Genomic DNA, 15,196 nt, shown 5'->3' on the forward strand with positions numbered 1-15,196 from the left:
TAGGAAAACAAAAAGAAATTAAAATCAGAAGTTTGCTTCAATACATACACATTTTGAATATTTTATTGAAAACATTTCCAAATGTAGTATTTATCTGTGTAAATATTCTATAATTGTAATACAGAAATCAATTCCTGTAATGTTGTCATTTACTGTAAGTATGCAACTCTAAGCTGTTTGTTTGCTGGAAAATTCGTATTACAGATGCAACTTTAGATTTTTGCAGATTGGGTTGCACTCTCAACCCTGCCTCTCTCAATGTGAGACCATGTTTCACAACAGGGTCTATCTGTGTAGCCCTTACTGTATTTCATCAGACATTACAGCTCTATGTCTTCTAGGTCTTCCTCCACACATCCACACTCTCACTGCCACTCTTCTCCCTCCAACAACCTGTCTTCATTGGTCCATTTCCCCAACAAAAAGCTTTCCCTTTATACTGTATATACAGTATGTTCACTAACAAGTCTAAAACAAGACACCTTCTTAGTGTTTCAGTTGAAATTGCAATCCGCAGTGTTTGAAATGCACTAGGTATTCATTCTGTTTTGAATGTGTGGTTTACAGTTGTGGCAGCAGTGTGTTAGCATTTGAAAAAAGTGCTGGAAATCCACAGTGTTGTGCAGGCTGTGGTTAAGCCATGAGATAAGTGTGTAGAGTTTTTAAAATTGTGTTTAAGCAATGAAAAACGAGCTACAGTTTGGTCCGAATGAACCGCTGCTCTGCATACTGTTGTTAGAGTTTTGCACATGTCGCTCCAGTTGTGCCCACTGTGGTTTAGCAATCGTAAAAAACTGTAATTATAAGAAGACCTTCTCCATCCTGCTGTTGGCTCTTGTGGATGCAGAAACCAGATTCCGCTATATTCCGGTGGGTGACTTCGGGAGAGCAAGTGATGGAGGGGCATATGCAGCATCTGAGGGATGGAGAGTGGTACACTGCATGTGCCAGAGAGAAGACCCCTGCCTGGTGCTGATGATGTTGGTGATGTGCTGTATGTCATGGCGGGTGATGCAGCATTCCCTCTGAAGCCCTATTTTATGAGACCCTTCCCTGGCCAGAATCTTCCCCACAAAAAGAGGGTCTTCAACTACCGCCTCTCTAGAGCGAGGATGGTCGTTGAAAAAGCCTTTGGCATTCTGGCATCAAGGTGGCTGGTTTTTCATCACAGGATTAACCTGCACCTCAAGAATGTAGACAACCTCATTATGGCTGCTTGCATTCTCCACAATTTCCTCCTTTCCCCAAATGAGAATACCAGGCTGCTGGAAGAGGCGGAAGAATTGGGGAGACACATGGCACCGACAAGGAACATGGGAGGAAACAGGGGTTCGAGAGAGGCTTGTGCTGTGAGGGAGTGCTTTGACACTTTCTTTACCTCCCCTGAAGGCACTGTGTCCTGGCAGGACAGGATGATCTAATTACTGTACATAATTGTAAATAGTTGTGTTGTTATGTATTTTTTCATTGATGGATGTTGCTGTTTTCCCTGTATGATGCAAATAATTGTTAAAGTGTGGGTATTTATTACACTATGCACATTCTTATGTTTGATGTTATGATTTATGTTTTGATGTAAATACAATATATTGTTTGTGTGTCAAAGGGCACCCCTGACATGAGTCTTGGCTCAGTGGGTCTCCCCTGTTAAAAAAAGGATGAAGGGGCGCCCTTAGCTCAGTTGGTAGGGCGTCCCCCCCATGGGCCTCGGCCAGCAGCGGACCCGGGTTCGATTCCAGCCCGCGGTCGTTCTCTGCATGTCACTCCCCTCTCTGCCCCATTTCAACTCTGTCTCTACACTATCAATGAAGCATAAAAATGCCAAAAAAAATAAAAATCTAGTTTTTTTTAAAAACATTTGTTGTGCCAAATTCTTGTGAGCCCTTTCAAATCTTTAACGAGTGTGTCATGACCTATGAAAAGAGGTTATGACATCAATTAAAGCAAGGTAGGTTGTAAGTACAAGACATTCCCCACAGTATATTATATATTTCTAGGAACATATAATATCATAGCAAAGCAATGGCTACGTCATTTAAGTAACTAAGGGTTAACATAGATATAACTGAACTTTAAATGATCTAATGGCTGATATACAGTATATAGCCACCAAAAAAAGTAAGGGACCAGTCTGGATTTTTCTTCAATCTTCATCTCTACATTACTTATTGAAAATGCTCTAAATGACAATATTCTTATTGTGAATGTGGTACAAATGTTGTCAGTAGTTTATAAAATAAAAACAATGTTCATTCTACTCAAACATATGCCTGTAAATAGTAAAACAAGAGACACTGAACAATTGGCGTGGTCTCTTAATTTTTTCCACGGCTGTATGCCTTTATACATACATTTTGCTTTTAAATGCAAATAATCACCCTGTGATGAGAGGCTATTTAACAGTTTTAATAGGGGTTTCAAAATGGATAACACAAGTAAATGCTACATGACTACACAATGAGCATTTTATCAATATTTACTGAAAATAGCCTAATTAGTTACTCACCATCCACTCCCACAACTTCTGATATGGTTTTCCAAGCCTTTTCTTTTTTAGTGTTGTCCTTATAAAAAGGATGTGTTGTGTCATAAATAATTCTGTGGTTTTCCACCTCGATGATCAGCCTCTGGTCCATTGTTTTCACCTCGCGAGGCCCCTTGACCTGTAACCTCTTGACAGGCTCCGCCTTTTATGACGTTTGGTCGATGTAGTTAAGAGAAATACAATCTGTTGCATACACAGAATGTCTTATTTTGAAAATGTAGCGGATGTTTTATTGTTTTGTCGGCACCTGTGTCCTGTCTCTCGACGTGTTCTGTGCTAAATTGATGCGATGAGCTCCGGCATCCGGCAGAAATAGAAGCAGTGTGTATTTCACCGGACAGCTGGAGCAGCAGCGGAGCAGAGAGACGGCTGCCGTGCTGGAGCGGAGAAGGACTGGAGAGGCAGCCGGTGGAATTCGGCCTTTAAAAATAAAATCTTCATGGCCAAAATACAAAAACAAACTAGAGCATAAGTATAGCAACACAAACACAAAATAAGCCTTTCAGATGGTAAAAACCCTCACCGGATATTATGGGTGTAACGGTACACTAAAGTCACGGTTCGGTACGTACCTCGGTTTTGAAGTCACGGTACGGTACAGTACGGTACGGTTCATAGTTAACGGAGAATGAACAGCTTTAGCTGTCAGTAACTAGCTGACAGTAACATATATTTATTTTGAATTGTTTTAGTTTTACAGTCTCTAGTGTTTTCTCTCTGATGGCGTTTCCTCAGCGCAGTTTCCTTCCTGTTTTTAATGAATTTCTTATTTTGGGGTATGGATGGGTGGGACGGGGATGTTTTTGCATGTATGCATATCTCTGGGTGGGGGATGTGGGGGGGGGGGGAGTTGTATTAAGCACTTTGTGTTACATTTGATTCTATGAAAAGTGTTATATAAATAAAGTTTGATTGATTGATATAAATAAAATGCATAACAAATATAAAATACTGCTGCAATTCTCCAATAAATAAAATACTTATTAAATACCAGTGTAGGTGCAGCATAAACTAAAATTGCAATGAAAAAATATAGTGTTAATGCTCAGCAGGCTCTGTAAGCTGGTGTAAACAAAGGGTATGTCTTCTTTAAGGGTCTCTTTGAAAAAAATAAAATATTGCTGCAGCTCTCTTAAACTCTAAAGTGCTCTTATAAATATAAAAATTATCAAATAAAAGTGCTACTGCAGCATTAATTAAATGACAGCTTGTTTGTATTCAGTATAAAAAAGAAAATAATGTCTGGGTTTTGCCCAGCTCGTCTTTCTTCACAGTAATGGTGAGAGTAGCCAAACACCTGATGGTGCCTTTTCAAATGCGTATGCATGTTCGACGTGTTGCCTCCTACATAAGCGATCGCGGTGAAACAATAACCTGTGTGCCGACATTGTTCCACACGTCTATCACTGTTTTCATAATTCACCTGGAATCCGAAATTATCCCTCAAACGGGATTTGAATGACAGGGGGGCGCCTGCGCGCTCCGGTTTCCTGTTGTCTTTCGCCATGCAGTTCGCTCTCTGTTCGAAAGCACTGTATAACATTTTGACTTGCACTACTCATAGACAGTAAAAGAGGGGGGGGGGGGGGGGGGGGGGAGAGACGCTGCTACTGCTAATAGTGATGCAAACGGAACACTAGAGCGGAGAGGTGTGTATCTCCTGCCCTGACCGCAGCTGGGAGGGACTGCTGCGTGAGGACTCGGCCGCCTGTCAGTGCTGTGGGACCGGGGGGAGTGGCCGTTGAGCACCCGCTGGCCGCTGCTTGTTTAGAAGTGTTAAGAGCGATACATGCTTTAGCGACAGCACAGGGTCTCCAAAAGTCACCAATAACACCAGAAAAAGTAGCTAGATTGGTCGCTGGTGGCTTTCTTAAAAAAAGAGTCGCCAGAGCGGTCTGAAAAGTCGCTGAATATAGCGGCTAAGTTGCTAACACTGCCTGACCCTCATGCTCACCATGGAGATAAGAGACTCTCATTATCGCTGGCTGCTACTGCGCACGTGCGAGCTGAGCCGCAGGCTAAATGGTCCGGGGGGAACTCCGACCACAAGTTTTAAGTTCCACACCGCAAAACAAGCCTGTACATTCGCCATAACGCTATGTACGCCACGAACGGACCGCGGTCCACCTCTGTAACACCAAATACGTGCCTGTACCGTCACGGTACGGTACAAATACGTGTACCGTTACACCCCTACCGGATATGAACCCTGCCCCTTTCAGAGTGGAGGAAGTCCGCCACTAGCTCAGCCGGTGTAACCCAACCAAGGCCCCAGACAGAATTGGCAGAGCTTGTGGATCCACGTTGATTCACATCTGGCCAGTCACTATACAAACTTGCTATCACTATGTTTGAGAGTTTAAATGTTTCTGCCACCTCCCGCACCATCTTCTGACCTCTCCTTCCTGTTTGTTTGTATCCCTTCACTCCTCAGTACATAAAGGACTTTTACAACAAGACGGCCCTGGGTCGTAATGGGACGGGACTGAGCAAGGAGACCCTGACCCTCATGTACTCTCTCACTGTGTCTGTCTTTGCTATTGGAGGTCTGCTGGGCTCCCTCATCGTGGGCATTCTGGTCACTCGCTTTGGCAGGTAAAACAGTTGTTTCCACATCTTTTTCAAGGGGGGATTCTACATTCTAAACTAAAACTTTCATGTTTGTTTTTTTACAATCTCAGAGGATCTCAGGAATAGAGTTTTGATGCTGCACATTTGTCTGGGGACAGCTATAAATTCATTTAAAAAAAGTTTGAGCTCCATCGGTCCACCTTGAGGCAAATCATCTACAAATGGAGAGCTTTAAGAATGACTTAACATCTGCCTAGAAGTGGACTTCCTTCAAAAATATCCTCAAGCGCCAAAAGAGAAGTGATTTTTCAGGTAAAAGCCAACCCAAACATTACATCTGGAGATTTGCAGATCATTTACCACCACCATTATTCACTTGGGGGAAGGTTCTCATGGTGGTAGGCAGAGTTGCGTTTCTGCCCAAACATGGCGGTTTTGGTTATGACCAAACAGTTAAAGGAGCTATAAGCGGAATGGTTCTTTTAGCTAACTTTCTGTCAGTTACTGCAGTTAGCAGTCCCCTCACTCGTCCCTACGTCACCACATTAATGCACTGCGGTCTTCGAGCAGCAAGTTATCTAGCATCATCTCAAATCCATAAGTGTGATAAAACATGATAAAAACCATCAAAACAGACATTGGGAAGGATTTTTACCTGCTCCGCCATTGTAGGCGCATAAACATTCACCCATGTGTCGCTCTGGCGTGCACCGGCAGTGAGACCATGAGTGAGACGGGTGCGGACGGGTGTCGGTTTGTAGCGTTCTCTCTTGTGATTGGATACAATTTCGGGATACTACATAAAGTTTATATGCTTATTACATGCAGAGCAGCTGACTAAGAGATTGGCTTTATGAAACGCGCACATCGTGTAAGTGATTACTGTATGAATAAAGAGCGACTTAACACTTATATTAATATAAATAAATCACTTACTTCACCTTTACATTTTCGACTAATCTGTCCACAGAATAAGACTGCAGGTATCTCTCGGTGCTCTCTGGCAAAGTTGTGACAAGCAGTGTTGTTCTTTTTTGAGAGCAGAGGCTTCTTCAGCAACCCTCCATTGAAAGCCATGTTGACTGAGTTTTCTTATTATTGTGGAACCATCAGTTTTGAAAACGTTACTTTAAAAAAGTAATTAGTTATAGTTACTCACTACTTGTTCCAAAAAGTAACTGAGTTAGTAACTGAATTACTTTTTAATAGAAGTAACTAGTTACCAGGGAAAGTAACTATTTGCGTTAGCCTACTGTAAAAAAGATAAAAGGTTGCTATATGTCAAAAAATTTGGATTTTTCTAAGCAGTTTTCACAGGTCAGTTGAAATGAGTAGAACAGACAGGTAGGCCTACTTGTAGGCTACATAACCTTCAATATTTATTGCACATCAACAGACAGCAAGAGGTTTATCCTGCACTTCAAGTATTTTGTTCTCAACAAAAGTAGTAGAGGAAACTGCTGAATGCAGGCTACCATGCTGATCTGCTATATCACTGGATTCACTTCAGGGGTGTCGGCTAAAACACCACTTAAGGCCAAAAACGTCAGACTATGAAGCATGAGACGATGAGAGGAGGAGTAAGGATTTATCCTATGTTTATTTCCTTCTTTAACATGCACAGCAGCACACAGATCCCAGGAAAAGAACAATAGCAATATTCGGCTCGTGATGACACGCTAAACAGCTGTTGCAACCGGCGAATCGCGGCCGTTTAATAATGTGCATAAATTATAATTTATAGAGATCGGGAAACTCCATGCATTTACTCACAAGGGCGATGCAAACAAACTCAGGGAAAGCACGTTTCAACCGTGGATTGATAGGTGGTTACTGCGGCAACTTGCACACTCACACAGTAGAGAGAGAAAGAAAAAGAAACTTCACCAAACAGGCGCTCCGGCTGACTGACGTGACGGCGCTAACTGACAGTTATAATGTCATCCACACTGAATAAAACACAACTTAAAACACACCGGTCTCCTCACCAGCAGTTTGTGTAGTATGGAGCCAGGGGTGCGTTCGAATTACACAGTTTATTCAATCAATTCATAGTAACACACCGCATTTAACGTTCAGTAACGATAACGGCGTTGTAACGACGGAAAAAGTAATTGGTTAGATTACCCCGTTACTGAAAAAAGAACGGCGTTACCTAACGCCGTTATTTTAAACGGCGTTATTCCCAACACTGGGAACCATGCACATCTGTCCCAGATGCTGCATGAGAGGTCTGCAAATCACTAGATGTAATGTGTGGGTTTGCTTTTACCTGAAAAATAACTTTTCTTGTGGCGCTTCTGGATATTTTTGAAGGAAGTCTACTTTTAGGCAGATGTTCAGTCACTCTTAAAGCTGAATGCAAAATGCTAAAATGTTGAATTGATAAACAAACATCTGTTATTTCATATAAAAAATACTGGTATTGATAAAAATGAATTAATTATGGTTAAAATAAATAAAATTCGAAAAGGCTCAAGGGGTTCACAAACTTTCAAGCAGCACTGTGCATCTCATTGGTCTAGCATACATTGAGGGAAAATTAATTTGTGTTTTTGGTGCCTGACACAAAATAAGGAATGGCAAGGTAAAAAGCCCATTTTGATAAAAAGGAGAAAAGCTGGGAGATTGTGTCAAGCTTAGCTCAGTAGTTTATTCAGTGTTGCCACAGTTACTTTGAAAAAGTAATCCAATTACTGATTACTAGTTACTCAGTAAAATAGTAACTTAGTTACTTTACTGATTACTTGATGTTAAAAGTAACTACGTTAGATTACAAGTTACTTTCAACGTTACTTTACAGGTTTTGAAACCCATATATCTCAATTTAAAACATGCACATAAGAATCATTGAAAATATATCAAATAAAGCGTGTAGGCTAGTAGCCTATAGGCATACTTTTTTCAAAATAATAAAAATTATGGTTTAAAAAATGTAGCCTAATAAAAAAAAAAGTTTTCCCCCCACGAAAATAAATGCATTCCTCCAAAGTGCAAAGACATGTAGCAGTGTCTTTAAATTTAACGTGCTTGGCCCTTCACTCTCATGCATTAATTTGACTTTTCTCTGCAATGTCTCATGTGTTGATAGACTGGGTGTGTGCGGCCACCGGTCGCCACGTGACTTTAAGTTTTCAAGTTTGAAACACTTCTATCTCTTCAACGTCACCGTACCCGAATCCTAAATATCCCCATAGCAGACGCTATATTTCATGGGGGGGGAAAACGTTTGTTTTGCGCCACAGTTCAGCTTAGACTCGGCCGTAATGCTGCCGTACACACACACACACACAGACACACACACACACAGGCACACACACACACTGCATGTCAGAGACGAGGGGCGCTACCAAAAAGACGAGAGGAGCGGTTGGAGCAGTTGGAGCGTTTAGAGACACATGCGCGCACATTTATTTACATTAAATCGCAATCGCAGCCATTTGTGCAGTTATGTAAAACATTTTACTAAGGAAAATGACAGAAAAAGTAACGCACAGTGACTTTGATGAGTAACTTTAATCTGATTACTGGTTTGGAGACAGTAACGCGTTAGATTACTCGTTACTGAAAAAAGAGGTCCGATGCCGGTAACGCGTTACTAAGTAACGCGTTACCGGCATCACTGAGTTTATTATATGTTGGATACATACATGTTATTTAATGTGCCTAAACATAGGGTTTGTAATTTTTCAACATTGCACCCTGTTTTGTCCCACTTCTTAAGAATCACTGACCTGTAACAGTTCTGAAATCAAATGGCTCTCGAAATTAGCCCCCCTGTCGGAATGGACCCATAGAGGAAAGCCATAGGTACAGAAAAACTGATTCCATAACTTTTGTGCCAACACCTTAGCGGTCTGGTTTGGACAAGGAAAGCAAGGGCAAGTTTTGTAAAATGATCCGTCACAACAATTTATTTTTTCTTTTTCTTGTCAACTTTATTCCCGTTCTTTTCCCTTCAGCTGACCACAAATCTGTGCAAACCAGCTTGAGTGGTGCACTTGTCTTGATAGATTCCAATGGCGCCCTGGCCTCTGGCTCAGGTGTTTTGCTAACCTCACAGCGTTTGCAGTGAGAAACATATTACTTAAAGCGGCAACGAGTAACTTTTAAATATCTTTTAAACAGCCTCATGTTTCCTCTCATAATCATAAATTACCTTTAACAGCAAACGAGACCATCAGTGCAAAGAAAGACGTTTTTATATAATTTTTATTACTGCATTTGATCTGGTCGTACACCCAGTCCGATTTTCGGTTCACGCGTGCATGCTCTATGGTCACATATCATTGGTCGCAGATTTCAGTGTGGCGCAGGAACGTGAATTGAGAAGCCTATATGGCTCCAGGTGAGGGAAGGGGAGCGGGAGCCTTGTTTGAGACAGTTGTTTGTAGTCATAATGACTGATAACGGGGCTGAACCATCAAAGAAAAAAAAGAAAATGCAATGAAGAAAAGCGAAAAGGGAGAGTAATAGGCGGGCGGGAGGGCGTTGCCAAGCAACGTATACACAATTTCACGGTAGCGAACTAGACAGCAGTGTTTACTCCTAAATGAATGAGCGGTAGCCTACTAAAACAAAGTTTACTTTGCCTCACCAGCATCATCAGATGACCATTATTCATCTGAAATAGTCATTATTTACAACAACATAAACACATTACCTCATCGTGATCCATAGACTACTAACTAACTGCCATCTCACGGACACGGACTCGTTCAGCTACGTGAGAGGTGACAATGCATCAACTCATTGCAATCAGGTGTGTTTAGCACTTACTGGCATTAGTTGAAGCTGTGTCACTAACCACTCTCTGGAAGCCGAAAAGAGTCCGGTGCCCTCACACTTTCAACACACGGACACGCACCATATTGCTTCCTGATTATTTGAATCTTGGACTCCCAGCACGAGCTAGAAAACAGCTGGCGTCGTAAAAATACTACCGCTTTTGTTCAAAGGTGTCGCCAACGTGCCGACTTACTCGTAGTAGCTTTAACTTCTCCATCCATTCCAGACCAAAAAAACCTTTGGTGGACCAGATGAAGTGTTCTGCTTTGGGCCTGATGACCTGCATCGTCATGGGTTCCTTTGAGAGTGACCATCTTAAGTGAGTTCGGCTAGCTGATACCTTTTCCTACCAGCTCTGTCCTTGGATCTCCGGTAAAGGATATCATTTATCATCTCAGGTTTTTCCGAGTGTTTTAGCATCCTCAGAACCTGGGTAGACTCATGGCTTCTCTCCGTACGGGAGGGCCTCCTCTTCCTCTCAACAAAGAATCTTACACGTTATAAAACAAAATATTCTTTCTGGCTCCTTTCGATGTCTGCTGTAGACAAAGCTGGGAGGGCTGGCAGGCCCATTTGAAGCAGACTGCTAGGACACTGGGCAAGGTTGACATCGTGTACCTGCCGGCCACTTTGCCACTCTGAGCAAGATTCCAAGAGGGCTTTCACTCCATCTTCAGAAATACCACTTTGACCTCCAATTTGGTTTTGTGGTAAGTCACTGTCATTGGTCTGGACATTCACAGACAACCAAAATGCCTCGCTAGCATCCAAGACTTTGGCAAATGGGCGCCAGCTCAGAAGATCAGCAGGTACATTCTGTGTTCCAAGTATGTACAGTCCCCTCCAATAGTATTGGAACAGTGAGGCCAATTCCTTTATTTTTGCTGTAGACTGGAAACATTTGGGTTTGACACCAAAATATGAATATGAGACAATAGATCAACATTTCAACTTTAATTTCCAGGTATTAACATCTGGATCTGATACACAACTGTGAAGAAAGCATTATTTGTAAAGGAACACCACATTTTTAGGTGAGCAAAAGTATTGGAACAGATAGACTTAAAATACATTTAAGTGAATAAGACTTAATGTTTTGTTGCAATCCTTTGCTTGCAATAACTGCATCCAGCCTGTGACCCATTGACATAACAAAACTTTTGCATTCTTCTTTTGTGATGCTTTTCCAGGCTTTCACCGCAGCCTCATTCAGTATTGAAACTCTAACCTATGAGCCGGGTATCGTGACTGTGACTTAGACAATGACTTACGTATTTGCAAAGGCTACAGGTCTTGGTCTCTTTTTACCATCAGGTATTTGACTGAGGACAGCTCCTAACCCATCCATTGAAGCATCTGTATAAAGGACAATGGCTTCTTGAAGTTTGGGTGGGCCGGAATAGCGGTCTGAGTAACTGCGGTCTTGATTTTATCGCAGTCAGTAGTCCAGTCCTCTGGCTTGAGACGTTTTGGCCTATTGGCACATAGTTTCCATTCCTCATCTTGATTTTCTGTCCTGCAGTCAGAGCAAATAATGGCTTTGCAATGCCTGACAGACCTTCAATGAAGTTTGAGTAGTAGTTAGCCATACCAAGAAAGGATCTTATCTTGGTTAGTGAAGGGGTTTCACCGTCACTTTTCATCAAATCTGCTGCTGTTACCTGGTTGATAGCGGACACTTTTTCTGGGTCAGTTCCGATGCCGTCTGCAGTTACAAAATTACCTTAGAACTTGACTGACTGTGTGAGGAAATCTTTTTGTACCAGCTTCAGGTTTTGCTCCCTGAGGCGAGAGAACACCATCTCTATACGATCTAGTGCCTCCTGCTCACTTTTTCCAAACACAAGAAGATCACCCAGGTAACAGAGAAGAGAGAGATAATTCTTATCTCCAAATATTGACGTCATCATTCTGGCAAATGTTACTGGGCTGTTACATTACCCCTGAGCCACTTACTCCTCCATTGCATCCAAAGTCTGCTTCAGTTTCTGGTAGTCGGATGGTGGAACCCTTCTACATGGCAGTCGGAAGGGTCGTTCGTCCTTCAATCTAATTCTGTGGATAACTTACTTTCCTTCTCCACAATCAAGCTCGTTACGGGAGATGATTCCGTCATATTGAGAAACCAAGTCAACAAGTTTGATTTTCCAGAAATCAGAAACTTCACAAGACTGGACATCTATCTCTGTTAGCCCTATTAGGTGCAATTTGGAAATGTACTCCTCCTGTACTTTCTTAGAACACTCTGAGTGTGGTGTCTCAGCCTGGGTCACATTCTTCAAAACTGCCTCTGCCTTACCACTACAACTTTCACTATAATCATCAGGTTGTAGTTCTTCAAGGGCCACACATGGGTGTAACTGAGCAAGCTTAGTGTTACGACGGAGGAGGATGGGACTGATTACTTTCATGGGGATCCATTCATCCCCCCGCAAGGGACAGACTGTGCATGCTACCAACAGATTTCTTGGTGCAGACCTTGATTCACTGGGTTCTACCATAACAGTGCTCCCCACGGACACTGGCACTTCCTCATTTACTCCCCAAAGTAAATGCTCCCATTGTGGCTCCAATGTCACACACTGCTTAAGCACAACAGTTCCCACTCTTTTTGGTATCTTGTCCCCATGCCAGCGGTCCACATTGGACAGCAGACCAAGTAGGGGTTCACAAGAGTCTGCTCTGGCTGGCTGTGAAACCTGATCCCAAAACCAGTCACTTTTGATGAGTCTCATTATGTGTCTCATCACATTTGATCCCACTATCATATCCTCTACTTGCCCTGGGACAACTAGGAAAGAGACTGTCATTTAGCAATTGAGGAAATCGATGTTCAACTCATAAGTATATTTAGGTTTTACCTCACAACCAATCAGGAATTTGTCTGTTGGCTGGCTCGATTTTTCATCTATGACTTTGCCACTTCGGAGGATCTGTTCAGCGGAATTGCTCAAGGTGCAGGTTGTGGACCCACTATCTACAAGAGCTAAAAGTTCTACCTGTCCTTCAACTAGGGCTGGGGCATAGAAAAACATAGTCGGGGCGACTGTGGCTCAGGTGGTTAAGCTGGTTGGCCAATGATCCTAGGGTTGGCGGTTCGATCCCCGCCCGGCCACTTGTGTCATGGTCGTTGTGTCCCTGGGCAAGACACTTCACCCACCTTGCCTCGTGTGAATGTGTATGACTGCTGTATGTTTGAGGTGGTGGTCGGAGGGGCCGTTGGCGCGGAATGGCAGCCTCGCTTCTGTCAGTCTGCCCCAGGGCAACTGTGGCTACTATCGTAGTTTACCACCACCGGTATGACTGTGTGTGAACAAATTGAACCTGGAACCCTGTAAAGCGCTTTGAGTACCTTGAAAAGCGCTATATAAATCCAATCAATTATTATTAAAAGATCATCCTCGTCACCTATTTTATGGTAATGATTCTCCTGCATCAGACCAATGGAGGCTGCTGCTAGGGGTGTGGATATTTTTTTGTTGATCACATATTGCTTTGAATAAGCTTCACATTGAGGTTTAACATCAGCTGAGCTATTTGGGATTGTGTAATTATATGCGCCCAGGGCCGTCGGACTGCGGGGGCAAGTGCGACGGCACTTGTTTTTTTTAACAAGCTAAATGTGGGGCTCCGATCTTTGAAGGCCCTGAACAATGCCATTCCAAAAAAAGAAATAATTGACTGGCTCATGAAAGGGCCCTGACCCTTGAAAGGAGATCAGGGGCCTGCTCATGACTAAGGCATGTATGCGGGAGAGTAAGCAGGAGCAAGCCGACATTGAATTTAACTGGTGGCGAAAATAAACACAGCGATGTTTCTATGGGGATATTTAGCTGTACAGAAAAAGTGCTAGCAAAGCTAGAACAGTTTAAGACTCCACATCACTGTGGCAACACAACCTATCTATCCGCTCAGACAGCGCAAAGATTAGTCTGATGAATACTATACATGAGAGTGATGGCCCCTGCAAGTTTCAGTTTAAAGAAGTGCCACACTGTTACTGTCTTTCAAATGCATTTAGACATTTTAAGGGGAAAACACATTGTATTTATTATTTCAACTATTGAGTTATTTTTCAAACAGCATGCTAGTGTAAGCCAACAAGATTTATTTTCTGAATTTTCAATGCTGCTTTATTTTTATGTTTTAAATTGGGAAAGACATGTTCTAAAACGACCAATAACCTCTGTATTTAAAAAGAAATCAAGAAAGTAGGCTAATAATAACCATTAATGAATTGCATCACAGTAGGCCTATTGTCCACAATAATCACAGCCCCCCATCCATAAAGGGTATGGTCTATTGTTTGTATTTAGTGTCTGCATAGTATTGCACCAAAACAGTAGAAGTTTTCTTTAATTGTGTTTTGTACTGTCTGCATGTTTGCACAACAAATTTACCTGCACATAGCAAACAAAATTGCACAACTGTAAGGTCAGTGTCTGTTGTATTTTTGTATTCAAATAAACAGTTGTTTATTTCTATAGTGTGCATTGGCATCTTTGAGCAAAATACCCCCAAAATGTGGCCCTGGCCAGTGACCACCTTGACTAAGACACTTTCTTGGGGAAACACTGGTAAAAGTAATGATTTGGTCATTCATCAAATGAAATATTGTGGAGTTGTCTGGCTTTCAGGGGGCCCATCAGGATTTTTTGTATAGGGGCCCAGAATTTGGTGCTACGCCCCTGTATGCGCCCACACCAGGCCACTTTGGGTGTGGGCCCCCTAGTTTAAAGCTGGGTCTGGTACATGAGCTGTGATTACATTTGCCCCTGTGTCCCGTCTTATAACACCTGAAACATAGGCCTTCTTTGAAGCAATGTGCCTTGGTTGAATGATCTGGCGCTCTACAGACCCTGCATGAGCTGAGACCCTGTTTCCACCTGGCATTAATATGTGGTTTTTAGGATCCGATCGCGCTAACTACAGGTGGAAACACGCTCAATGCGCATTGAATGCGCATTGAAATTATCCACATTCGGAGGTGGTTTGAGACCACTTATCCACATACCCATTAACAGTGGAAACGCGTATGCGCATCTCATACACATTAGGCCCCGCCCACTCAACGGCGGCGAGTGACTGGGCGGAAACGCGTACTCATTCACGCGACAATTCACGTCATAAAAGCGCACCGTTGCAGGTAAACAGACCAAACAGACAACAGAAAACATTGAAGATGGAGTGTATAAGCGGAAATGATGTACGAGCTGATTTACAGCGCGGGGAATTTGAATCCGGATCGCAAACGCGCATAGAAGACGCATTGTTAAGGCCAGGTGTGAACAA

The 15,196-nt window shown here is 42.6% G+C and overlaps 1 protein-coding gene across 1 annotated transcript in view; it reads left to right on the plus strand.

Annotated features, from left to right (window-relative positions):
- slc2a15a (solute carrier family 2 member 15a) overlaps nucleotides 1-15,196 on the plus strand; it is a gene marked incomplete at both ends in the record, with an annotated part of 116,585 nt that overhangs the window by 50,252 nt on the left and 51,137 nt on the right. The window contains one exon of the mRNA XM_080036588.1: nucleotides 4,980-5,140. Within this exon, the coding sequence (XP_079892714.1) occupies nucleotides 4,980-5,140 (161 nt within the window). The remainder of the gene's footprint in view (nucleotides 1-4,979; nucleotides 5,141-15,196) is intronic.

The sequence above is a fragment of the Ammodytes marinus genome (assembly GCF_949987685.1).
Source record: "Ammodytes marinus genome assembly, chromosome: 11".
NCBI lineage: Eukaryota > Metazoa > Chordata > Actinopteri > Uranoscopiformes > Ammodytidae > Ammodytes > Ammodytes marinus.